The sequence below is a fragment of the Gavia stellata genome, chromosome 10 (genome assembly GCF_030936135.1).
Source record: "Gavia stellata isolate bGavSte3 chromosome 10, bGavSte3.hap2, whole genome shotgun sequence".
Lineage (NCBI taxonomy): Eukaryota > Metazoa > Chordata > Aves > Gaviiformes > Gaviidae > Gavia > Gavia stellata.
The window spans coordinates 4228483-4254888 of record NC_082603.1 but is presented as its reverse complement, the minus strand read 5'-3'; the positions used below and the strand labels follow the sequence as shown (position 1 = coordinate 4254888).

The following is a 26406-nucleotide window of genomic DNA, read 5'->3' as shown; positions in this document are numbered from 1 at the left end:
TGAAAATTCAGATTTTCTCGCTTCTTCTCTTGCAGTTGATATTGTTAGTGCTTACATAGATCATCAAGAAACTATCATTTTCACGATACAGCTTTCCATTTGTAGGTGTGAAATTACTGTTTAGGTCAGTTATTTGAAATTTTAAAAAATGATTAGTTTTTCTTGAGAGAAGCATTTTCTTCTCCTTCTTATGACGTTATCCCCATTCATCTGAATGGAAGTTAAATTAGTTTGATAGCTTCCTGCTACAGATTTGTATTGAGTTCTAACTCAATGCAATGGAATTAGAATTCCATTCTTGTATTAGAAAGCTGGTATTGAACTGTTTATTGTGAGTCATTCTGTGAGCTGTGCCTGAGATGGTCTTCCCTATCCGCACATCTTATTTTCCTGTTTGCCTGGCCAGCCAGTCTCCGCAGGCTGAGTAAATTAATTTATATGATTTCTTTTGTGGTGTTTTTTTTTGTTGTTTTGGTTTTTTGTAGGCCAATTGCAACCTTATTTGCAGCGATGAATATGGCCCAGAAACAAAGCACTCCATGGCTCAGCTGAATGAGAAAGAAACTTCTTTTGAACTCATTGAGGCCCTGCTAATTTATATCAAGACCTTGAATGTCCCAGGAGCTGTACTTGTTTTCTTGCCTGGCTGGAACTTGATATATACATTGCAGAAGCATCTAGAAATGAATCCACGCTTTGGTACAAGCAACTGTGTTCTATCATATTTCATCTCCTTTTCCAAAGGAAACTACTGACTGTGTAAAGATGAGGGTTAGCAGAGTGGGAGCGGGATCGATTTGTCGTGAGAATGAATGGGTAGAAATGATTATGTTGTGCAAAGAAAAAATGAGATTTACACAGTAATGGTTACTGACCTTCTTGTATTCATGTTGTAGGAGGCCGCCAGTATAGAATTTTACCTCTGCATTCGCAAATTCCTCTGGAGGAACAGCGTCGAGTGTTTGATCCTGTGCCTCCTGGAGTAACGAAAGTATGAGAGCCTTCTCTTTGTGGGGTGTAACGCGCTTTGTTCAGCTGTGCTTTTGTGGAATGTCATGCTGACTTTTTTTTATAGGGGTTATGTAGCCTATCTTGCAGTAGTTAATGTAGTTTATCTTGCAGTCCATCCTTAACTTTTTCAGACCAAATATATTTCAATATGCATTTCCTGTTTTTATAGGTTATTTTATCTACCAGCATTGCTGAGACTAGCATTACCATCAACGATGTCGTCTATGTTATAGACTCCTGCAAGTGAGTTGATGAAGTAGCTTTTTGTTTTGTAAATCCTGTTCTTTGGAATGCAAAAAAGGTTTTCTGAACACACAGAACTGCCTTGTGTTCCCATAGTCCCAGACCTGAATTTGAGGACTCGTAACTCACTGAAGACAAATTTGCATTGTCTTTAGCCCTTCAACACAGTTACAAACCGCGCTGGCATTTCAGTGGGCTGGTTTTGGTCAGCTGCATTCACGCTGGCACTATTCATGTGAGGTGTCACTGGGTCTCCATGCGTATTTGAAATATGTCGTCTGCCAAATGAACATTACAAACACTCAGTGTATAGCTGATGGAGAAGTGGAAGATTTTTGTAGTCTGTTACAGATCCTGTCTTGCTATGCGTGCTTTCTGAGCAACTTACACATAGGGATCTCATGAATTGCATGGGAATTTTAAGTTTTTGAGACAGTTGTGAAAGCTTCATTCTGCGTGTAGCTTGGGGCACTGATTTATGAAGAGAATGATACTTTAGCTTCCAGATAGATGCCTAACTAGCCAAAGCTTAGCTAGTCAAACAGGGGTGGTTTCCTTCTTAAAAGCAGTGTGGCTGCAAGGAATAAAATAAGAACTGATTTGGCAGGACTTAAGATGAAGAACATCTGATCTTAAGGGTGGGTTTTTTTCTGTAACAGACAAAAAGTGAAGCTGTTCACTGCTCATAATAACATGACAAACTATGCCACAGTCTGGGCATCGAAAACTAATTTGGAGCAGCGGAAAGGAAGAGCTGGACGTGTGCGTGCTGGATTTTGTTTCCATTTGTGCAGCAGAGCTCGCTTTGAAAGGTGAGGCTGTGCTCTTTAGAAATAAAATAACTTCAGAGTCTTCTTCCAGAACTGTTGTATGCTACTTGTGATCAAACTGGGGAAATAATTTCAGAAAGCACGGAGAGGAGATGTGTGAAGTCAGTTCACACTGGAATTCTTGGATCTCTCTGTTCTTTTGCTTAAAAAAAAAAATACATATGTTTATCTGCTTTTACCCATAGTATGAGGTGGATAAATAGTTCATGATTTTATTATTAAGAACTTCACTGCAACCTACAGAACCTCTCAGGACAAAAATAATACTGCTTGGGAATTGAGGCAAGGCAGAAAAGAGCTTTGGAAGGAGGATAAGGCTCTAGGCTGCCTTCAAACATTGGGGGCCCCTGGCATCTTCACGTAACAGGCAATTTTGTCATGAAAGTGGTAAAAAGCAGGGAAGACAGATGTTACTTCTCCCTCCATCCCCATTCTGCATCCAGGAAGCCCCTTCATGCTGCTGAACTGCTGCTCTAGCACCTTCCCTGCTGCTGAAACTTTTGACCTCTTCTATCTGCCAAGCTGTTTCTCAGTTACCAGAGCCATGGAAATCTTTTTGCTGGTTGCAGAAGTCTACACAGCTGTTAGTGTTTGATCTCTCGTGAAAGTTTCAGTGCCCCTTTCTCACGTAGCAGTTGGAGCATAGCTGTGTCTGATGTTCAGCTTTTTGTAACCTCTGAAAGCATCAGTTGATCAAAAACTTTACTTAAATTGATCAAATCTATTTAGATCTGCTGTCTAGTACAGTGGAGTGATTTTAATTAAGAATTTTTGACAGCAAAGTGATTGCAGGCTACTGAAATAACCATGGGACTTCAGGACTTTAAGGTTACCTTCCTTCAAAGAACAGAAAACCAAAATATCTTAGCTCCGTGGTGCCTGGGAAGGAAGGGGTGTTTGTGGACTTGTGCAGAGAATCTTTTGAGGGATGCCATCTAAATGTGGTGCCAGCTGAATCTGGATATCTCTTCAAGGTGTTTTGAAACCTTTTCTAGCTGTCTCTTGCTCAGTGCAATTATTCCTAGTAGTTCATATTTCAACCAGCAAGCTATAGGATCACTAACGATACTGTGCTAAAGACTTAAGAGCTCTATCTGTTTCCATCAGGTCTTTTTCCTACCAGAAAAACATCTTTGGAAAGCATCCAGCAAAAATACTTAACTCCTCTTAGTGATCAAAGCAGAAATGTGCAGGAGGAATTGAGTGGTTTGGAGTTGATAGAAGGACACGTAGAGAAGCGCTTGTACGTAAGGCAGGTTGAAAGCAGGTTGTCTGTCAGGAGCGGAAGGCTTTCTTCACCAATGTAGGAGATGATTGTAAGGGGGCAAGTGTGGGGCCGGACACAACCATGCTGTGAATCGGGGGCTTCAGCCATGCAGACTCTACATGTGGTCACCTTATGCTAGAAACCACACTGGGTAGTGGTGATGTGAGGGCTATACCCTCTGTGCATTCCCTGAGATGAGAATTGAGAAGAATCACAGAATGACGGGGGTTGGAAGGGAGCTCTGGAGATCACCCAGTCCAACCCCCCCGCCAGAGCAGGCTCACCTAGAGCAGGTTGCACAGGAATGCGTCCAGGCGAGTTGTGAATATCTCCAGAGAAGGAGACTCCACAACCTCTCTGGGCAGCTTGTTCCAGCGCTCTGCCACCCTCAAAGTAAAGAAGTTCCTCCTCGTGTTTATGTGGAACTTCCTATGACCAAGTTTGTGCCCGTTACCTCTCATCCTGTCACTGGGCACCACTGAAAAAAGACTGGCCCCATCCTCCTGGCCCCCACCCCTTCGGTATTTATAAGCATTAAGATCCCCCCCTCAGTCTTCTCTTCTCCAGACTAAAAAGACCCAAGTCCCTCAGCCTTTCCTCATAAGAACAGAAGATGAATACTGGTAGAAGAGCCTCAGTTACAGGAGCGCAGTGAGAGCTGATGGCTTGGCTGGGAGGCAGTATTTGCTTTGGAGGGCAGGAGTTTATGCTGATAGAATGACCTATGATGGTGATGCAAGTGAATGCTCAGAAAAATGTGGGCTTTTTTGTTCTCCTCATTCCAGACTTCAAACTCATATGACACCCGAGATGTTTCGAACACCACTTCATGAAATTGCTTTGAGCATCAAATTGCTGCGGCTGGGAGGAATTGGTCAATTTTTGGCCAAAGCAATAGAACCACCACCTTTGGATGCGGTGATTGAAGCGGAACGCACACTAAGAGGTATCGTTTGTCCACGGCATTGTACGTTAACGAAGCTGACTCCAAGTGATTTCCCATGTATACTGATCACTTACAAACTGCTTTAACATCTTGCTGCTTAGATTGTTTGTGTAGTAGCACGCTGTCTGAAACAGCAAGGTGTTTCCTGGATGCATCGTGTGGGTGGCAGTGTCTTTTGCAGCTGAAGAAATACTTGAATTCCCAAGTGGAGTGTCATTCCTTTAAGAAACTTGAGCCTTCAAACTTAAGGCTTGTTTTGTTATTTTACCAGCAACTTATGCTAGCTTCCAGCTTCCTGTTTTCCAGCTGTGGCACTGCCGTGTATGACATAGACTCAGTCCAGTGCCTAAGGCATTTACAAAATTGCTGTAAAACTACTAACAAAGAGGGGTTAGTGATTTCTTGTATAATTACTGCTGTCTGCAATGTGCTGACCCAAGATCTCAGTATTTTGTCAGGTAAATACATCTCCAGTTTATGAACATGCAAGTATCAGTATCCTCCTAAAACAGGAGAAACTGAGCGGGGGTTAAGCCGTCTCCCCAGTTTCTTCAAGGAACTAGCTAGAATAGGAGTAAAATGAAGTGGGGAGGAACCCTAAATTTATGTTTTGGATTTAAAGCAGTGATCTCGAACCTCAGCATGCTTTGCAAATGTCACTGAATAAGCATTTCTTAAAATTTCTAACATCTGAAATATCTGTTTGATTGTTGATTTTTATGAAAAAATCATGTAAAGAGGCAGCATTGCTTGTATACACAAGGGAGACCAGAATGAAGAACATAGCTAGGGCTACGTATCTGGGTTTAATGACGTTATGATCTTAAAATTGTTAGTGCTTTTCTTACGCTGCAGGTAAGAAATGCAAAGGCAGAGAAAAGGCAAATGTTTTCAGCATTAATACCAAATTGATGTTTCTGTAGGTGCCCCCCTTTCCTGAATGACCTGTGTTTTGTGGTTTGTTTTTTTTTCCCCAGTACTATTACTATTTTTTTAGGATGGTGAGACATGCTATTTTTCAAACTATTCTTTAGGCTTTTGAGTTCAATAGAACTAAGAAAAATAGATTTGATAGCGGCTAAGGAGTCCTTCATTTGTTTGCTTTCTCATTTAATTGCTGAGGCTACAAAGCTTATGCTGAAGTTTCCCAAAGCAGCCTGTACATAGAGTACTTTAACGACAAGTTGGCATTTTTCATTTATATCTTAAAAGGTTTTTTAAAGATCACACTTGTATTGTTTTTCTTTGTCATGCAAACTTAAAAAGAGTTTTGTGAAGTAGAGTTTAATGGTTATGGCCAAATGGCTAGTAAGTTAAGGAGACTCATGAGACCCTTCACTCTGTACAGCAAACAGCCACAGACACCTTTGACTTTCTTATTGATGGGTTTGATAGCTTAGAGGATGAGCTCAGGTGATAATTTTTAGGTAGTGGAAGGAGAGAAAGGCAGGCGAGGCCTCATGGAAGAGGGAGTCAGTGGTATTCTCTTTTTGATGAACAGAGGGGTCTGTGTGATTTACCAATTGCAGTGAAGACTCTACAGTTGGCTGTGATAGGGCTGCTTTGATTTTCATGAGGCAGAAATTAGTTTAATTAGAACAAAAACAGGGACTTGGAAAAAAGTTTTAATAGTGTAATAGAGGTTTGTACAGAAGCAAACTAAAAAGAAATGGAAAAATATGTATGTGAATTAAATAGTAATTATTTTAATTGTGGAGGAGGTAGTAAAACATCTGTAAAGCTAAAGTAAAATTTGTTTATTTGACCTCAGAACAGTTGCGAAAATCAGGTTGCAAAATAGAAAACAACATTAAACTTAAATATAGGTGGGGTTCTATTTAAACACAATTATTAAAATTCTGAATTTCTTATCTAAGGATTTTTGGGATTAAATAACCGTCTTTGATAATAAGAGATCTTGTTTCAGAGCTTGATGCCCTGGATTCCAATGATGAGTTGACACCTCTTGGAAGAATCCTAGCCAAACTTCCCATTGAACCTCGTCTTGGCAAGATGATGATAATGGGCTGTATTTTTTAGTAAGTTTAGTAGTCTCAGTGGTCTTTTTGTATTGTTTCTCTGAGTTGCTGAGCCTCTAGATGTGCACTCTACAAGAGAAAAAACAATACATCTAGCTGAGCAATAAATGCTACAACTGGGGATAGGAAACTGAATATTCATGAGAGCAGAGGATAAATAACTTTTGGTGTAGGGGATAAAGTAGTCATGGCATTCAGTTAACTGCAAGGGAGCAGCAGAGGCTGAATGCTTAGGAATTAAGAGTGGGACTCTAAATACTTAAGTATAGCAGTGAGCTAGAGGTGGGGAGGTGTGAAATTTGACACCTAGATAAGAAGAAAAATGAATCCACATGTTCTGCTTTAGCAGAAGTAAAGATCTGTTATTTGCAGTTGTGATGACTGTAGGGTCCTTTTCACCAGAAGATGATGGTGTATGGATGGGGGGAAGGGGAGGGAAGATAGGCAAAGGACTTGTGAACGCTTGCTGTTGTGAAAGTACTGGAATTGGAGCTAATTTAACATCCACTTCCAGGGAGGTGTTTCTGTGAAGAACTCTGGTAGAGAGCGGCCAAATTCCTAAGGTCTCTAGCGGAGAAGTTTTTACTAGTATCAACAGCCTGTAGCAGCTGCTGGCAGCAATACTGTGAATAAACCCGATCCTGATACCTTTTGTGGTTTCTTTCAGTGTGGGAGATGCTGTTTGTACCATCTCTGCGGCCACCTGTTTCCCTGAACCTTTCATCAGTGAAGGCAAACGGCTGGGTTACGTCCACAGGAATTTTGCTGGGAACAGGTTTTCAGATCATGTTGCTTTGCTCTCCGTCTTCCAAGCCTGGGATGATGCAAGGTATATTGTCTGGGCACAAAATTTGATGAGGAGTTATGGGCAACACAGGGTGAGCCGTTTTGTGACCAGACTAGATATGCCAATGGATGCTATGACAGCTCAACTGTCGTACTTTTCCTTTTCTTGAACAGACTTCTAATTCACTCTGTTTGTTTTTTAGAATGGGTGGTGAAGAAGCAGAAAAAAGATTTTGTGAACACAAAAGACTCAGCATGGCTACTCTTAGAATGACTTGGGAAGCAAAAGTCCAGCTGAAAGATATACTTATTAATTCTGGCTTCCCTGAAGGTGATTCTGCTTGGACATAGTCATTTAATGTTTGCGTTTTTCGTTCTGAGATGAGAAATAAATAAACGAGATAATCTCTGATGAACACACAAGCGCAGAGGCCTATAGTGGATTTGCCATAAAGCTGTTCTGCTTTTACAGCTGCATTCAGATGAAATTTTAGTGCTGTCTCATTCTCTCGTAGTTGTCTAAACCAGAGAAGTTGTGATGGCTGTGGTGCAACACAGGGAGATTTCGGAGGCTGAGGTTAGGGCTACAGGATTAAAAATCTATTAAGCAATTGTCCTTAGAGAATTACCTCCCTGATTTTCTTTCTCCTTCACTACTTGTGTCTCCAAAACGTGCTGCGCTGTTTTTCTCTCCCCTCCTTTTCATTAGCCTTAGGAGTCTGTGTCATCTAAACAGTGTGCTATGTGCCCTATGATTTTCTGGGTTTGTGCCGCAGAAGGGATGTGCAGTAGTGTGGCATATTATTCAATTTTCTAAGGAAGAAAAAAAAACCCAATTCTTAAAGTTACCAAGGTTCTGCATTTGCCTAATGTTCCTGAGGAGCTTGCTCAGTGAAATGGCATGGCTGGCTGGATTCAGCAGATGTTCATCTCCCCCTCCTTTTTTTTTTTTTTTAATTCCTTTGATTTTTTTTCTCCTCATGCTGCTAGGATCATTGCTGCATTTATCCTTAACTTTATTTCTGGGCAAGATGACCTGAAAACAAGCCATCAGAGACTCTGGGGAGGTTTGTAACAAATAAACTAATGAAAACATCCATTCTGACCTCCCCCAAAAGATCTGTCTCCAAAACAAATGACAGGAAACACACTGTGGTACAGCACATTCTGGGCAAACCCCTCTCCTTGTTTTTGAAGAGCTTGGGAGAGGAAAATGCCTCTTTGTAGTAGTATTTTTCAGCTTTTTGCTCTCCATGAATAAATTGAAAATTGAATGTAGAACTGAAATGCTCTGAGCACAGAGGTCATTTGAGAACAGATGCACATCTACCAGTTGATTGAATCAGAAAATGCATTGATCTGGGATCCTAAACAACTCTGCTGTGCTGTCCTACATGACCCGTGGATGCGAGCCAGTCTTCTGTTCTCTGTCAACAGAATGTTTGATGACTCAACCATTTAACAACACTGGACCAGATAATAATCTGGATGTTGTAATCTCCCTGCTTGCTTTTGGGGTCTACCCCAATGTCTGCTACCACAAGGAGAAGAGGAAAATTCTTACCACTGAGGGGCACAATGCACTCATCCACAAGTCATCTGTCAACTGCCCTTTCAGCAGCCAGGACATCAAGTATCCATCACCTTTTTTCGTTTTTGGAGAAAAGGTAAAGGCTTTGAATTTGTTCTTGTTCACATGCCACCAAGTTGTCTAAGAGGCTCTTTTTGGTAAAAAAGCCATAAGAAAAAAACTACACTATGCAATATTTAGCTTGGTTTGGGGGGTTTTGGGGGTTTTGGGGGGGTTGTTTGTTGGTTTGGTTGCTTTTTTTCCAAAAAGTGAACCTTACGTGGTCATGTTGTCACTCAGCCTTCCAGTAACTTTCAGCCAACCAAATTCAATAGAAGTAGAGCTGCATAGAAAGTTCTCCGAGTTTTGTGAAAACAACCAGGTCATAGAGAAAGAGCTAAATTACTATCTTTAAGAGATTGCTTTAGGAGCTTTTCCATACTAATTAGGCACTAGAGAGTTTCTGCCCTCATCTCACTTCTGCTACTTACGAATCCGGAGCGAAAACAGGAACATGTAATATGGCAGTGGGGGGCTCCCCTTTCTGGCATGTAGGTAGTTTGTCATCTCCTGAGGACAACTCCCATTTTCCAAGCATCCCAGAAAAACCCTGAAGACGCTTTCCCCCCAGGGGTCCCCAAGACCTTTTCCTCCATCCCATTTATTCTGTGTACTCATCACATACTGTACACGTACACTTAAACCCTTGTGTGCTCTCATGTGCTCCAGTGATGGTCACCATGAATGCAACTGCTGCTCACCCTTCTTGCAGGAGCAAATGAAGGCAATGCCTTTGTGTAGGACATAGTCAGGAAACAGTCCTCGGGCTGCCAGCCTGCTTGTGCTGCCTGTGCACGGTTACTCCAGCACAGCGATGGGGAGGCCCCTGATGCACTCCATCGCCTGTTGTTGAAACACAGCTGTGCGCAACACCGGAGTTCCTTCTGCCTGGGAAGTGCTGTAAAGATGTTTTCGAGAATAAGCGTCGAATTAGCAAAGCCTCTTGCTGTAAGGAGAGCCTCTTAAGATCTTATAGCAGAGATGATGCTGTAGGGGTTTCTTCTTTGTCACCTTGTCTACACTGGTTAGTTCAGAATTAGAGTTTATTTATGCTGATTTTTATATCCTCAGTCCTTTTTGCTGATGTGCAACTTATTTTAGTAATGACAGATAAACCACTTCATGGGTAATAAATGGAAATTTGACTCCTTCGGGCACTGGGTGGGGTCTCGCCTCGATACTCTGGATTTCCACATGTGTAGTTCAGAGCTGTGGTGAGGCTTCGCCTCTTCTTCACCCTTATATGACAGGATCCCAAGTGGGTCAGACCTTTGATCTGCCTTGACCATCTCTGGAAAGCAAGCTCCCCTAAAAACACCAAAAGACTTTCGCACTCAAAAAGCTATGCTTTATTAAATCAAAGTACACGTGCGAAACTAAGAGTGATTAAGACAGTGGCTTAAGAGTGGCTAAGACAGCACCTGGCTGAGACTGGGGTGAAGGAAGGATTTATATGCAGCTCTCTCCCTACCCATTATGTACCTGCTAAAACAAAGTTTCTCTCTGAGGTCTGGTGGTCTGTTTCCTGCTGCACTTGGCAGTTTCTCGCTGACCTTCAAGTTCCCTGTTCCTTGCACTGGCCATTTTTCTGCCACGATTTCTATTCTAGAAGTTTCTCTTCTTTTGAGCATGTGTGGTAACTTCCAGGCAGGAGCAAATCTCCCCCGAGGACAAAAAAGTACAAACGGATTCTGCCCATCATGAAGAAAGGAGGGAGAGAGGCAGCTGTCAGGGTGGGAGCCTGAAATCCTAAGTCCTGCTCTTCAGTTCCTCTTTAAAAGGAAGGGCAGTCGCCCCTGTAGTCAGTGCTGTTATCTCTGGCTCAGGTCAGACGACTTCTTGTTGGGCAAGTGCTCACTCCAAGTACAAGCTTAAGGTCTTGTTTCTATGAAAAGACAGCAGGCTGGTTGCACGGATGCGTAGCAACTTCCAAATTTGCATGTGTAGGACCCTACTAAAGAAGCAACACAAGTGTTGCTTGTCATCCCAGCCCCAGCAATGCAAAAGGTAGGAAGATAATTCAGCTATGCCTTGGTCATTTTTAGGTTGACAAAGCATGAGATGGCTCTTGCAAAACGTCAGCTGCATAATTGTGGACATGCAGTCATGGGAAAATGAATACTTTTAAATGGCAGGCAGGTTTTGGTGGTTTTTTGCACCAGCCAGTGCTGAATCCCTGTAACCATCTGCCCAGCATTCAGTTTTGTACGCGTGTGTGCTCTTGTAATTTCCTAACGTTACATACAGATTTTCTTGGGTGTTGTTTTTTTCTTTTACAAACCCCTCTGCTTCCAGTAGCCAGAGGAAGGTGTAGGGATCTGTTTTCCATGTCAAGAGTCGTATTCCTCTTCCACCTGCAGATTCGAACACGAGCCATCTCCGCCAAAGCGATGACCTTGGTGAGCCCGCTGCAGCTGCTTCTCTTTGCCTCCAAGAAAGTCCTGTCGGATGGGGAGCTCGTTCTGGTGGATGACTGGTACGGACCTCCTTGGTGCTCATAATGTTCAGGTCTGCGAAAGAACGCAGACTGAGGGGGAGCGGCTGCTAACACAGACTTAAGTCTCTTGAGAATAGGGACCCTAGAGCAAGCTGTGCACTACTCCAGGTTAATTGTGAGGGCATTACCTTTGTTTCCTGTGAGGAAGGGAGGGGTTTATATTGGCAGCGCTGTTCCATGCAGATTATCTGCTTAAGTTGAAACCATGATACCAGGCAGTTTCCATAAAAACTGCTGGTTTTTTCCCCTTTAACTGGAATGTGAATAAGAGGTACTACGTATTTTGGACCTCCTTTTCAGACAGAGGCTGAGGAAACCTTGTTTTTAAGTCTCAGAAACACACCCTGAGGAGAGGAATGGTTGCCTCTGGCAGCATACATTTTATGGCCATGACCAAATACCATCTGGGTGTGTTTTTTTTTTCTCCCCCCCCCCCCCCCCCCCCCCCCCCCCCCCGTCAGTAAAATGGAGGTGAAGAATTGCTTAAGCTTAATTCAGTAGTATTTTTGAGGGTGGCCTGGAGCTTTCAAAATCTTGAGGAGCCCCATGTTTTTAGTTTACTTTATAATTTTGTACCTTTCTGTTTTGACGCTGGGTGTTACGTATTGGTGTTATCTGAGTGCGTTAAATCTTAAGAGCAAATTTAAACAGAAGTTACATTTGAACAATGTCAAATTTTAGGGATCTGGCAAATTGGCCTCCTGAATTTTGCGTCCCTTCGTTAACAAGTTAGAATTTAAAAGATGAGAATATAGATTTCTGGCTCAGTGTGTGCAGCACACAATGAAAAACCACTCTACAGAACATCTTTCGTAACAGGTTCTCTGCTAGAAGTTGTAATACATCTAATGTAGTCCTTTCTGCTCTAGGATCAAGCTGAAGATGCCCCACAACGCAGCTGCCTGCATCACTGCTCTGCGTGCTGCGATGGAGGCTCTTGTTGTGGAAGTGACTAAAGATCCTGAGATCATTCGGCAGCTGGACCCAGCAAATGAGCAAATGCTGAACGCGATCCGTCAGATCTCCAGGCCATCAGCCGCGGGCATCAGCCTCATGGCTGCCAGCGCAAGGTTAGCTCGGCTCCGTCAGCTTGTGCAGTGGGAGCTCTGGGGCGAGGAGCGCTCGCCACCTCTGTCCCCAAGGACAGCGAGCGCCGGGACAGAGCAGGTCGGAGCTGTCAGCTCCACTGCTCCCTCGCAGAAGCCCCGAGCTAAAATCACCAGGAGAGTCTTGTCCCGCGAGGACAGGAGCTTCAGGCTCTCGTTTCAAAGTCAGTAGTCTGAGTGTATGCAAAATTGTCACGTTCAAAGTCTGATGCAGACAGGTCACTGCCTGTTTCCACAGGAAGGACAAGTGGCTCTCAGGAATAAAAGCTGTCATCGCCTCTTCCAAAACACAACAACTTTTAAAGAAAAGATAATCCAAATTTATTTTGGGTGATCCTATTAATCTCTGTCTCTGGAAATAAATATTTGGCTGTGCTTGCACCTCTCCATTGCCCCTTGTTTTCATGTCTTGCTTCTGAAGCAAAGAAAAATGAAAACACCTGTGAGCTGTTAGTAATTTAAGCGTCAAAGCAAAGAACAGCTTAGATGTACACTTCACCGTGTTTTACGAGGAGCAAAATAAAGATTATTGTGCTGACATAAACAGGAACGGGGCTCCCTACGCATTTGTGTGAGCTGGAGAAGTGGGATTGGGGGGAAAACATTCTATCCCAGGTGTGGACCTGGCTGAAATGTAGAGGAGGGACCGCTTATGTGGCATGGCAGGCCATGCCCAGCCTTTCTTTGGAAATTGGAAAAGGTGCAAAAGTGCAGCTGTAATTCAAACATGGTATTCTGTTAACAGAAAATAGAGGCATCTTAGCTGAGTGTCTTGGCAATTGATTATTCCTGTAATATTTAAAAAAATGGAATCCATAAGATTGCATCAAGTGTATCATGTTTTTCTTTTTGCCAGGTTCGGAGATGGTCCTCGCCCCCCCAAAATGGCTCGCTACGACAACGGAGGTGGCTTCAGAGGCTGGGGAGGCTACACACGTGGCTCTGGCTACGGAGGTAGAGGCTACGGTGGCTACAACTGCTCCGGCAGGCGCTCAGGGGGAAGAGGATACCAAGGTAGCCCAAGGGGAGGCTACGGAGGTGGGGGAGGCTGTCGAGGCGGAGGGTATCGAGGAGCAGGCGGTGGCTACAGAGGAGGCTATGGGGATCCGGGGAGAGGCGGGTGGTAGTGGTGGAAGTTCAGTGAAGTTTTTCCACTTCAACAAAAGCGCGTTTCTCTCCCGAATCCCTTTGTTGCTGTTACCAGTCTGTTTGCCGTTTCACTTCCTTAGTACAAGTACAGCTCTGTAATATATATCATGCCCGTAGGGAATTTACTGCAAGCTGTATGATTTTATTCTTAATAAAGAGTTTGTTTTTAAAGACTTATATGCTATATGTTTAATTTTGGATTTGGATTTAGATTTTGAAGCCGTCTGTTGTTAGTTTTGGTTGTAGGAGGTATAAGGCATTCTGAGGAAACCTTTTCAGTGTCTAAAACCATTCCCTGCCAAACAAATTTCAAATTACAGAACTTGGGCTCAGTGGGGATTTTTCTTTGTTGTCTAATAAACTGTGCAAATAGGCCTTGCTGCAGTGGTTTTCTCTCGATGCCAGGCAGCGCTTGGTTCCTTTGCAGCCAGCCACTGGCCTACTGCATGCTGTGTTACACCTCCCGGCACGGCAGCTGATGAGCTCTTTTGCCGATCCAGATGATGCGGGAACATGGAATACCTTTTTCAAGACTGATGCAATGCTGCTTGTCTCTGCAGAACCTGAAGCGATATCAGAAGCATGAACTTCATCTGAGGCAGCGTTCAGTTTACATTGCTACTCCAAAATAGTCACGCTTCATTCTGCCACATGCGTGTGAGAGAGAGTGGATTCTTTAATTAAATTCATTGAATTTGCAGCCTGTGGATTCCAGATGTGCAAAGCTCAGCTGGCTGCCTGGTGCTTGCAGAAGTATATCGACACAGAGGGGGTAAAAAGCCCTCCAGCGAGGTGTGGTTTCCTCCGTACCTCTCAGACTAGCGCCTGGGAAGTGACCTGGAGCCGGGGTGGGTGACGCAGGGGTACCCGCAGGTACGGACGACTCTCAGGGGTTTCCTACAGTCAGGCCGTGTTGTGCAGGAACACCTGTGTGAACAAGATGAGGGAAGCGCTCCCGTTTACAATAAATGCGTGCGTATGAATGGGTTTGGGGGTGTTTTTTGGCCAAAACTCCCTTACCTCTCGTACAGCACGGCCGCAAAACCGGCTGTGCTGGCCTGGGGCAGCAGCAGGCGGGTGCTGCCCCTCGCACACGCTTTGTACTTCAGCAGCACAGGGAGATGTCCGCGGGCACAGCTCGGTATGAATCCCGTTGCGTTACCCAGCCTGGCGAGATTAACCTCCCCGCTAATCCAGTGGGAGAGCTTATTGATAACCAATACTTGGCTGCCCTTACAGGAGTGTGGGAGCTGTTGGTGTTTGAGTGAAGTTTAAAGCAGGTCCAACATTTTTTGTATTTCTAATGAGTTCTTAAAAACTAGGTAAGGGTGAAGCACTGTTTCTTTAATCAAAACTGCTAAAAGCCAAATGCCACATGAAGCTTAGATATCCAGCTATGAATTACAGAGCGATCTTTGATATCAAGTGTACCAGGATTCATCTCCAAACTTTAATCTGGGATGAATTTGGAGTGTGCATCATCTTCTGCATCGTCTGATGCAGTAAACTCCACAATCCCTTCTGCTGATGTAGACTTTTCTGTAGATTGAAGAATCGTCACTCCATGCCATCGTTACTGAAAATGTGATTATTTTTCTTCTCCAGGAACAACCTGTTAGGGAATCGGAAGGGATGGACATTGAAAGACGTGCTGTAGTGTTAGCTACCTTCCCTTTCCGCATCTGTATTGATTGCATCCAGACAAAACTTGCTGTCCTTGGCTTGCCCCTCAAACTTTGTCCTATCCCAGTTGTGTTACTAACACAAAACTGGAAACATGAAGCAGATGTCCAGTGGTTTTAAAAATAACTAGACTTCCTAATTCCAGTATCAGGCCTACAGATCTTGCATATGATCTAGTATCTAATTGCCTCTCTAGCTGTTACTGGTCTTCAGAAGTCAGGATTTAAACAGGAGGGATGGGGGGAAGGTGAGCACAGACCAGAGCTTAAGAGAGGGCCCTACGGCAGTAGCCGGTTCAGCTGTTCTGCTCTGCCTCAGTCTTCCCATGCGCTGGAGATACTGGGAAAAATCCAGATGAACTCTAGTGAGCTGGCCTCCCTTCGGAGAGCAGCTTCGCTGGCGCTGCTGTGACTGAGTCCTGCTATTTCAGGTAAGGTTTTGTTCTGATCAGGTCTTCATGCTTAGTGGGGCCCTTTGCCGCAGTCTGATTTCAACCATATAATTACCGTTCGCTTTTCCCTGCTTCGACTGTGGTAAGTTTTAGGAGGTGGAATAGGATACCAGGGATTATCAAGTTTTATGTACAATATTCTATGATAGTAGCTAAAAACAGTTTTACTGGGGGTACTTTGATGTTAAGTCCTAGCTAAAGAAATTCCCTTTTTAGAGTAAAGTTGATGTTTCTCAGGTCTGTTTACAAACATGATTCTAATCTGTAACTGTAAAGCTATTACTTATTATTGCTGGAAAAAGACCAAAAAATGTTACCTTAACATTAATGCCACCCAGGCTACGATGTGAGGTCTTGCTGGTTCTGATACTGTTGCACTGATGAATGTTGTTACTCCCTAAGATGTCTGTGCTTCTTGGGTACAGGTCAATACCAGTGTCCTGTTCGTTAACAAAAATATTCAATCTAATTTCACGTTGCTTGTAAGAATTGTTTAAAAAAAAAATAAATTGGCACTTATGAGTACAGCCTGGTATAATAAGGTAGAAAATTGTGTAGGTCACACGCCTACGTCAGGAGTTGCTGCCGGATGGAGCTTGCAAGGACACCCGGTCCCGAGGACTGCCCGGGTCGCAGGTTGTGGCGGGGGAAGGTGGTGTGAACCATTTAGCGTCTACAAATTACAGCTTAGTTGGCTTTATCTATGTGCTAGTGTTTCACGTATTAAGGAGTGCCAAGCATGAAAACACTGCTTAACAATATTCAGTCCGGTTTTTAATACCTAATCCATCAGGATGAGTTAAGTGGGAAAGCAGTAATCCTTGCCTACACTTCCCGTGGCAGAAATGAATAGCGCAGTCTAAAGAAGGACTGACATGCTAATGAGGAGCTTAAACAGCCTGGGTACAGAAAACTGGAAGTTAACCTGAAATGACAGGTACGTTTTCACAGTAAAAACCGAGCTTGCGATGAGTTTCCCGTGTCAGTAAATTGATCTGTGCTTTGTTTCAAAGAGCCAGCTTGTCAGAGCACTTTTTGTACAACAAATTTAATTATCTGAAGTTCCAGAAGAACAAACTACCTGAGCTCCAGTGATCTCGCTATCTGTGATGGTCAGAGAAGCCCCAGCGAGCGCAGACGCCTGATTCAGCAGCCGCGACACCACTGACCGTTCTCTGCCGCACTGACCTCAGGTGTGTTAGTTTTGTGTCTCGGGCTTTTGATGCCACAAAGCTCTCATGAGGGGTTTGGAAACAATTGTGGTTTCTTCTGGGTTTCCAGTTCCAAGTGGAGAAGGAGGAGAGTAGGGGCAGTATTGACAATAGTGTCAAAACCATAATACAAAGGATAACACTTGTCACTTGGTTACTTGAAATTTTCTCTTGCTTGTTTTAAAACTTCTCACATAACTATGATAAATGCTACCAACAAGTTACAACGCTGCCGTTAAAACAACTTTATATCTTCATTTCTTCAAACCGGACCCGGTGCTTGCCTGCCTGATGGCGTGCATCATGCTGCATTAAACAAAACACGAGCGCCGTTCGTACAAACCGACTGCTCAGTTTCAAGCAGAACACAAAACGCAGAGGCATAGACGTGCGTATCTCTCCACGAGAGAGATGAGCAACATGGCATGTTCGCTTTTGTCTTTGAGGTGATATTTAGTCAGCCACAGAGGAAACCTGAGGGTTTGCCTTTTATTGCTTTGTTAGCGTAAATATGCAGAAGATGTGAGCAGCACTCCGCATAATGTATTCCGGGGAAAGAATTGAAAAATGTCTCTAGCCGTAGGGAGATTTCCACCAATGGAGAGAAATGCAACAGAACTACTCTATGATCTTTACTTGGAGACAGATTAAAGGAAAACTAAGTGGTCGGTTGTGGCGTCAACATTACTGGTATCCCGCTGATCTCAAGACCACCATCTCATGGAGGATGAGTCCTTCCCTTGAAAGCAAATCTTTTTCCTTAAGCAGTTTCTTTATAGGAAGAATCTTTCTGTGGAGTTACTCAGAAACATTTGTGCGTGATCTGTAGAGCATGTGTTAAAAGTGTGCACATACTGAATATATTCCCGAGAAAACTGACCGAATTAGCATTGTAGTTAGTTAATTGATCTCTTTTCATGCCTCCAAATCAAAAATGGGATGAGGAAAGCTGATGTCACAGACACAACTTTATCAAGGTGTGTGGCTCAGGATGCAAGATAGTGATGCCTTACCTGTCTCTAAAAGAGATGCAGTAAGAGTTTAAAAACAGCAAAAAAAGATGAGATGAACGCTTCTAATCAGAAACTCACCCTTAGCTTTGACAGGAGAAGGACCTGAAAATGGCTGCCTGGAAGCACTTTGTCAGTTCGGACATCGTCTGTCAAGAGCGTGTGGCCTCGCCGCACGCAGCAGAAGGGCGTGCTTCACTGGCACACACGAGCTCTGAGATTCCCTGACATTTTTTATCGCTTTGTTCCAAGCTTTCCCCGTGGCCTCCGGGTGCTTTTCTCCTGACACTGTCCATTGCTCTGAAAACTGTTCGGTGTTTCCTCGTTCTCAGCAGTAACAGAAAGCTGCATTGAGGCATCCTTAAGCTGCATAAAAAGTCCTCACCAGTAGCTTTGCGCAGGGCAGTGGTTTTCCAAAGCCAGACGCACCCAGGTTGGGGCTAGAAGGAGGAGGAGGCCGTTTCAAGAAGCAAGAGATGCTGCCTTAGTGTTGGTGAAGCATGTGCATTTTAAGTGTGTCTGGGCAGAAAAGGAGGGGGCTAAAAGACGAAGGTGCAAGAAATGGTTTTGGTTTATCTGTATTTCTGCTGGGAGCTTTGCTTTACCGGTTAGCACAAGCCTTCACGTCGCGGAAGGGCTTTAGCAGGATGTGTTTCAGTGACCGTTCTCCCCTGGAGGTAATGGGCATTAAAACAGCACACCAGGACTGACGGGCAGCTGAAGGAGCACTTTTGCATTATTTTCAGGTTACTAAAAAGCATATAAAAAATTGATGGAGCAGAAGATAAACTCGGACCCCCATGCTGTATTTTGCAAGATGCGAGGCCATGCGACGGCGTAGGCATCAACCTGAACAAGGAAACACGCGCAAGTGAGCGCTGGCATTTAGATAAACGGTGCTTGCAGGCTTTAAATCTGCACGGTGTGATTTGCTGAAGCTAATTTCTTATTAAACCTGTCACCTTACAGGAGCGTTAAAGACAGTGCTGATGTTCTTATTAAAAAAACCAAAACCAAATCACACCTTTTAATAGCCATCTGGGAAGAGGACCTGACTACTTTAGAGGTGCTATTACTGCTTAACTTTATGCTGCTTTAAAAGACATATATTTTATATATACACCCATTTTATGAAACTGATTTTTCACTGAATTCCTGCTATACTGTATTCCAATTGCACAGTATTTTTTCCCTAGGTAGTAGCTGACAAATTCTACTTTGCTGTGCTTTATTTTCACACTGAAAGTTTCTAATCCCATTAAAAGCTCTGGGAAACATACTTTTTCCTACCGTTTGCTAAGAACCGTTAATCAGGACTGCTTTCGAGCTACAGTTCATAAAGACAGAGATAAATTATAAGAGAACACAACACTGAGGTCCAATAATAATGTCTTTAGTTAACAGGGATAAGTTTACAGCCTCATATTCTGGGAAAACGACCGCATGGTCTCCACTGTACCAACTTTCTAAAGCCACGTTCAAATTACCATGTTGCTGAAATGGAGCGTCCATAGAAAAATCTTTCAGGGAAGAGTGAGCATCGCTTCCTACATTTGAGCAAACTGAAAAAAAAAAGGAAAAGTAAAGTTTCAAATGTAAGAGCAATTTAAAAATCTTCTGCCCTGTTCTGTTTCCTGCAGTTAGTTGCTTTTGCAAAGAGCTTTTTAGATAGCAGGACTGTATTTTGGAATTCCAAGTTTTCCTCTCACGCTGCCGTCTGCAAAGAGACATACCCTGGAAAATACATGAAGAACCACTTTTTTTTCCTAGCTACTGTTTTCGTGCACATCTGAGCTCCTGACCTATAGTCAGTGTCTGATGTGCAATTCCCCACTGTTCCTCTTACCTTCTACTAAAGGTATTAGTTGCTCAATGTAGCCAACTTTTTTTGGGGGGGAGAAAGGGGGGTAAGAGTCATCTCAACTGCATCAGTGCACTTTCCAAGGAAATAAACTGCAAGAAAAAGAACATTCTCAACTATGGTGAGCAGAAATAAGAATAATATATTTGGTCACGTAGCTCTGTGCCATCTGCCACTATTACTGTAATGATGGCCCAAAATTCTCACCTACGGATGGAGAACAAAAAGTTGAAGGTCCAGTCCTGAAAAGATATGTAGTAGGTGGTACCTAGGAAGGCTTCCGAGGAAGAAGAAAAGATACCTCAAGCGTTGGGGTTTTTTTGATGATGTTACTTATTGTAAAGCATCTTAAAAGAGATTTCCGCTTTCAACTGATTGCCCGTTTCCACGCTGCACTATGGATAATTCCAGTGCGATAAGCGCTTCAGTTAGTTATTCCTTTCGTGCTCAGCTGCTCAGACCACCTGCTTGCCACATCCAAATCCTCAAAATAAACTTTAGCTTCATGAAATGTTAAGGCTCCGAGTTTGACTCACATTTGAAAACAAGAAGTCTAAACACGGCTCTTCCAGCGCAGCCGCCTTCGTAATGTTTGTCTGACAAACTAATAGAGAGAGGGCCAAAATTGCTTTGATGGACTTGAAGTATCGTATAACCTAGATCACCATTTCATGGTGGATTTATTGTAGTTTTAATTCTGTGCATTCTTACACAGGAACTCTGCTTCATTCCAGGCACTGATAAATGACATTCCTGAAGATGTTTTCTACATCTGTTTTCTACTTGTCCTCCACTTTTCACCCCTTTGCTCGCTGGCCTGATCAGTTCTGGGATTTGGTGGCAAGAATTTGGGGATTTAGGATGATCCAAACTCTGCACGGTGGGAACTATAAGCATGGCCTGCTGGATGCTCTCAGAGCAGAAAACTTCTGTGAGAAACTCCCCGTGATGTCATGTTTTCCAAAGCACCATTATAAACTTTAATTTTTTTTAAATCTTCGAGTGACTCAGAAATCTGGCACTGTCCGACGTACGAGCTTTGCTGGTACGATATGAGCCTCTGTAGTGGGAGGAAGGGTAGACTTTGACATTAGTTCTCCTAATCCAACAGAAGATGAATTTAAGGAACCTTCCAGGTGCTGATCAGAGCTCAAAAGTCTCAGGACAACCAAAGACCAAGGCTATAAAAGTTAGGATTAAAACTCAGTATGTTATCTAATACAAGGATACATTACGGTAAAAAGCAAAAATATCTTTATTATACTGTGCCAGATACCAAATAGAACATTTTGCCCAATATACTTCTGCCCCACTACCCCTCCTAAAATAGAAAATATTTCTGGTCATGAGTACTTCTGGTACATAATCACTCAAGTCATGATTAAGGAATTTATATGCTCATTTACATGAGAAAAGAGATTTTTCTCCCTGACACTGCCAGATTTCCCATGTAATTCCAAACAGATTTAATCCAGTTTCACATTAATTGTACATTCTTTATATTCTGTATGCAATGTGCAAGGCATCTGCATGTTAGCCCGTGGATATGCAGGCAATAGAAGCTGCAATCTCAGAGTACTTACTTATGTTTCTTTTTTATTTTTCCCCCTAAATTTTCAGGTAGCTAATGACCACGAAGGGTTACCGCAGATGTAGGTCCCCCACATCTTCAGCACTTCACACAGCACAGTATGTTTTCCAGTATTCATCAGCTCCTCCAGCCGTCGGTTCTTCTTTAACACTACTTTGATAATGAATCAATTCCAAACACAAGATTTTATACGTTTCTAGACTTTTTTTTTAAATGGTGACCCGCCGCGGCACGTATAGTTTCTCAACCAGAGCTGAATATTTCTCACAACTTTCGTCATCATGCCAGTCCCTCCAAATGAAGTCACCAAAGAATGTAAAGGATATCTTCGCGTCACGGTATGTAAGGGGATACAGCAGCAAAAGAGAGCAAGAAAAAATTGTCCTTTTTTTTTTTAACTCACAAAAGTTTGCAAATAATTTTCCTACTATGGAAAGACTGCAAATAATATAATCAGATGAGACAAAATTCTGGCATAACTATCATTCATGGGGGGGAAAGGGAAGAGTAGGAAGCACTCCAGGACAATAAAACTTATCTGTTCCTCTGCAGAATATAATGGGTAGCATACAAAATAAGCAAAGCTTTCTTAAAGACAAGAATTTGAGATTAGTAGCATTATTGGATGTTTCAAGCCATCTCCCAAATACATCCCTGCAGAGAGATAAGGCTGAAGGAAATGAGAATGTGTAAACACATTGCAAAAACAACTGTGGGAGCAGAAGGGAAGGGCTGCTAAACTCGTAATATGAAAACTAATCACAATAATGGCAACAGCTTGGTTCTGTTCTTAGGAGAAGACAAATTAGAAGATTTCTAGTGCATCCCTGACTGTGAAACAACATTAGACTTTTAGATATTTATAATCTCTTGGAATGCCCCCACGCTTATAAACAAAGCCAAAAAGCCCCAGACCTTGCACAGATCTATGCAGGAAAGGCAGAATGTGTATTTTAAGACAAAGGTTTTCAAGTGTTACAGGTCTTGAGCCCCATCTCATTTGAACCACCAGTCTCAAACTAGATAGGACAAACCCAAATTAATCAACTAAGTTTTGCTCATTCTCTAGTTTGTAACCTGAATCTCAAAGAGCCAGGAGAGAGCTTTGAACCCCTTGCTCACATGCATACTACACACACATCCAAACTACTTGGATCAGTTGGGACAACAGATGAGCAGTAGCGCTGGTGTTTACTGTGTGACCTTTTACAGCTGCCATAAAACGGTTCATCCTCCTCCCTTAGGGCTAATGCAGACATTTGGTTTGGCCAGTGGAGCTGGCAGGCTGCTCGCAGGACTAGCCAGAGACTCAGCAATGCTGCTGGAACGGAGTTTGGCTTCGCTCATCGCTTGGGCAAGGCAGCAGTCTGCCACAAAAGATGGGAAAGAGAAGAGGGGTTAAAAACATACCACGCCTTTGTCTGTAGAGGCGAGTTGTTCTGGGGCACTCGGGTAGGAGAGATGTACTTGTGTTAGCCCAACAGAAGCTGGGCAGCTCTGCTACGCTGATAAAGAAGAAGACGAGCAAGGGCGTTGAAATAACAGATGGGTTAAGCCACGCTGACCAAAAAGAACAGACCGAAAATAGACACCGGTGGGTGAGCATCTTCATCCTGCACCAATCCTTCCCGCAGCGGAGAGAAAAAGTGCCTGTCGAAGAGCTCGCTAAGGAACTTCCAACTTCTTCAGCCCAGGAGAGGCGCTGGAGAGGCCGTCAGCCTTGGGAGCGTCTCTGATGCAGCAGTCAACACAGAAGTTTGCTTCCAAAGAGCTTTTCTTGTTTTTCATAGGAGCGCCTGTGTTCACGTGATTGCAGTGGTAATGGATCACAAAGCATCTGTAGGAGGATGTGGATATTAGGTAGAAGTTGAAGGTGCAACACACATTGATCTTGGTTTTATGTAAATTAGGGTAAATCATGGAGAAAGGTGTTCCTCTGTAAATGCTAATGGCTGCTGAAAAAAGGATCACCACCATTATCAGACAGTGGGAGAATCAGAGCTAAATTCTAGCTTTAATACCAGTTTGTTCCCAATATTCACAGCCCTCAAAACAGCAGCAACAGTCTCACTAACATTAAACATTCTAATAAAGCTGAAAGAGGCAATCTTGTGTTGGATTAAAAGCCAGAAGTTATTGCATTTGTTTGGAAGCAGATCCTGCATGCTCATTCTTGGCAATAACACAATAATCTTTTAACATCCTGAAGACTATTTACACGTATGGTACTTTAAATGCTATTAACGTGGAAGACCCTCACCCACTCTGCTGTTAAGAGTCTTTGCAATTTTTGAAGTAGGCTGTTACAAATAAAATGAGAAAAACAAAGTCAAAGGAGGAGTCTTCTTACGAATTACAAACTGCCATTTGATAATCTTTATTCTAAGGGTGAGGCACCAAAAATGAAGCAAAGCAAATCAACGGCTAAATGTGAAAGCCTTTTCATGTTTGCAGACTCTCAAGAGCTTCAGATTCAGATTTCTTTTTCTTCCCTAACTTAGGACGAAGTCCAAGACTAAACTTCTCAAAACTCAGGTTTTTGTCTTTCAGTCTTCCAGATTGCATTTACTTGACAAAGTTTTTAAAGGATTTAGTCTTGAATTTTTTTCAAAGAAAAATCTCTGGGATTCAAACTGATTGCGTTAGAAGTGTCACATTAAATGTATCACTGGGAACGAAGACCATGTAGCAACAACCTTACCTCCCCGAGTGGTTCTCAATACAAGAGTCATCAGGATCCATACCAAAGTTGCCTACCTGACATTTTTGACAAAATAGACGTTTTAAAATGTCCTGTCAGCTCTCGAGATAAATTGTTATAACCTTAAAAATGCCGTGCACTGAGGACAGTAAAGCAACAAGGAAGGAACAACGCCTCTGGAAGGAACAGGAGTAAGGCGGCGGGAGGACACACAGCTTGAGCGAGGAGACCAAGTACCAGCGATTTCCGCTGAGCCAAGGATGGGGCACCGAGGAGCTGATTAACATTTCTACACAAGGTCAGCTCAGCCAGACAAGCTTCCTAGCAACGTGACAGGGATTTACTCGACATACATTTTCAGTCTCACTGCATTTTAGGTTCAAGTTTTAAAACATTTCTGCTATGGATACAGCTCCTCAGTGAATGTTGTATCATCTGTGAACGGTAAAACAGTGCAAAAAATAAAAGCTAAATGCCTCACAACTTCCAACACCTGGGCAATTCAAATCCAGCATCACCCTGGCCCCCTCCAGGCCAGGCTTTCCGCAACGTTACGCAAAGCTCCAATTCCTCCAGAACATTATCAACCAGTTCTCTCGGTATATTTTCAAAATGAGAGGAAAATGATTCAGCAAAAGATACGGAGGCTTTGAGCTGACACGATGAACTCTGAGGTGGTTTGCAAGTAACCTGATTTAGACAAAAGGCTACATATGTCAATACCTCTTTACATTTGCATCATCATCCACACAAAGAACTAGGGAGACAGATGCAGCTGTGATTCAACTCACAAATCCTCTTATAATTCCTGAAAATTCCACATAAATGGTCTATAATATTAAACTAAAAATCAGTATTTGTGAGAATAGCATCTTACCTTCCTGTAATTCTTTCCAGGCAGAATATTTTTGAGTCTGTGTGCAATATAGGTTAAAAATAATGGCTACATCAGGTAGCTATAGTAACCAGCATCTACAAGCGAGCAACAAAAGCGTATTTAAGCTGTCCCAAATGCTGGTTTCTGAATTTACATTTTAAAGGATGGTTCCTTTGCTCAATGCCTAAGTTGTCAAAGTTGTCTAAAAAATGCGAGTAGCGTGCTTAGCTTTCCCACACTATGTAACTTATTTTAAGTTGCTTCCAGCTTCGACGGAGCCCTCGTTTTCAGACTGAAACGTTCCAGGTTCAGCCTCTGTAAAGGTAACCTTCAGACTCTAAGTGGAGACTCTCCAAAAGAGACCAAAGGAGGAGGACTTACAGTAAACTTAAATATAGACTCAGGTCTGGTTTGTTTTGTTCCAAGTAAATGATCTTTGCCAGGAAAGCAAGTTTAGTAAAGCCAGATCTGCACAGCTGACTATGTAGAAAGATATCTCTGAGGAAGACTTAAAAACCACTGTAAATAAATGAGTGAACAAAAAGATGTGAACACATGGTGGCTGCAAAGACATGTGTTTATAAAAACATTTATATTATTTCTGCATATGCTAATGGAAAGGTTACTTCTAAAATGTACCCAATTCTCACATCCAGCATTTTTACGGTGTTAAAAGTTTGGAGAGAGTTCAGAGTGATCACAAAGTATCCAAGGCCAAAAATAGGTCTAACGAAAAGACTTCAGCCCAGTTAGCTTATCCAAGAGAAGGCTGGGAACTTAATCTTGAGCTAAAAGTGTTTACATAACAGAAGTCTTAAAAAAGAATGTTAGTTGTCTTTCTAAGAAAAAAAAATCTCTAATCACAACACACTGTGCTTAGTAATGTTCATTTTACCCTGTGGAAAGATAACTTCCTTCACTGAGCGAGACCCTTGGTGAAGTTCTGTTAGATTAAATACACTGTGTAAGTCATTAGCCTACTGATTTTAACATGAGTTTTCACGGGTCATCAGGATACGTATCATCATGGATAGCATCATGGATACAGGAGCTAGCCAGAGAAGCTTTCTCAACAAGTATTCCAACAGAAGGTGTACTTAAATCTTCTGACTTGGTGATGAAACGCTCTGCTTTAGTCTCGCAGATCCCAAGCCAGTTGTTTTCTGTCATCTTCAGTTTTTCCAAAAGGTATTTATCCATTGCATTGCTGGCACCCTCTGCCTATAGACTACCTATCTTCTGCTGCTCTGCTGTTTCATTAACCAGGTGGCGTCCCACTATTTCAGGACTAGTACCAAGGTGGGTTCTGCCTCTTGACAGCTCCAGGACTGCACGTACCTAACAAGCACGCTTCTTTCATGCCATTCCTGGTAATCTTTCTTCAAACCAGCCATTTACTGGAGATTTCCAGCTCCACAAGCTCCAGAAAATGTGAAAAATGCAGGAAGTTATGGTGTACAGCTACAGAAACCATAGCATGCTTGGAAGAGTCTTGAAGGCACCACCCAGTGCCATAG

The 26406-nt window shown here is 42.8% G+C and overlaps 2 protein-coding genes across 2 annotated transcripts in view; one reads left to right on the top strand and one right to left on the bottom strand.

Annotated features, from left to right (window-relative positions):
- The window catches only part of DHX9 (DExH-box helicase 9), a 28601-nt gene extending 14926 nt beyond the window's left edge, over positions 1-13675 (top strand). Inside the window, exons 16-27 of the mRNA XM_059821648.1 lie at positions 486-699; positions 897-991; positions 1181-1254; positions 1914-2066; positions 4137-4297; positions 6225-6336; positions 7004-7165; positions 7326-7453; positions 8560-8789; positions 11113-11228; positions 12119-12319; positions 13212-13675. Of these exons, the coding sequence (XP_059677631.1) occupies positions 486-699; positions 897-991; positions 1181-1254; positions 1914-2066; positions 4137-4297; positions 6225-6336; positions 7004-7165; positions 7326-7453; positions 8560-8789; positions 11113-11228; positions 12119-12319; positions 13212-13482 (1917 nt within the window). The 3' untranslated portion in view covers positions 13483-13675. The remainder of the gene's footprint in view (positions 1-485; positions 700-896; positions 992-1180; positions 1255-1913; positions 2067-4136; positions 4298-6224; positions 6337-7003; positions 7166-7325; positions 7454-8559; positions 8790-11112; positions 11229-12118; positions 12320-13211) is intronic.
- Positions 13676-14407: 732 nt separating this feature from the next.
- On the bottom strand, positions 14408-26089 carry SHCBP1L (SHC binding and spindle associated 1 like). Its single transcript, XM_059822133.1, is given in 11 exon segments — positions 14408-14431; positions 15956-16078; positions 16720-16771; positions 16773-16907; positions 17863-17868; positions 18465-18530; positions 19232-19421; positions 21366-21409; positions 21411-21637; positions 24568-24702; positions 25955-26089. Coding segments are annotated over 11 exon segments (1137 nt in total).
- Between the last annotated feature and the right edge of the window lie 317 nt (positions 26090-26406).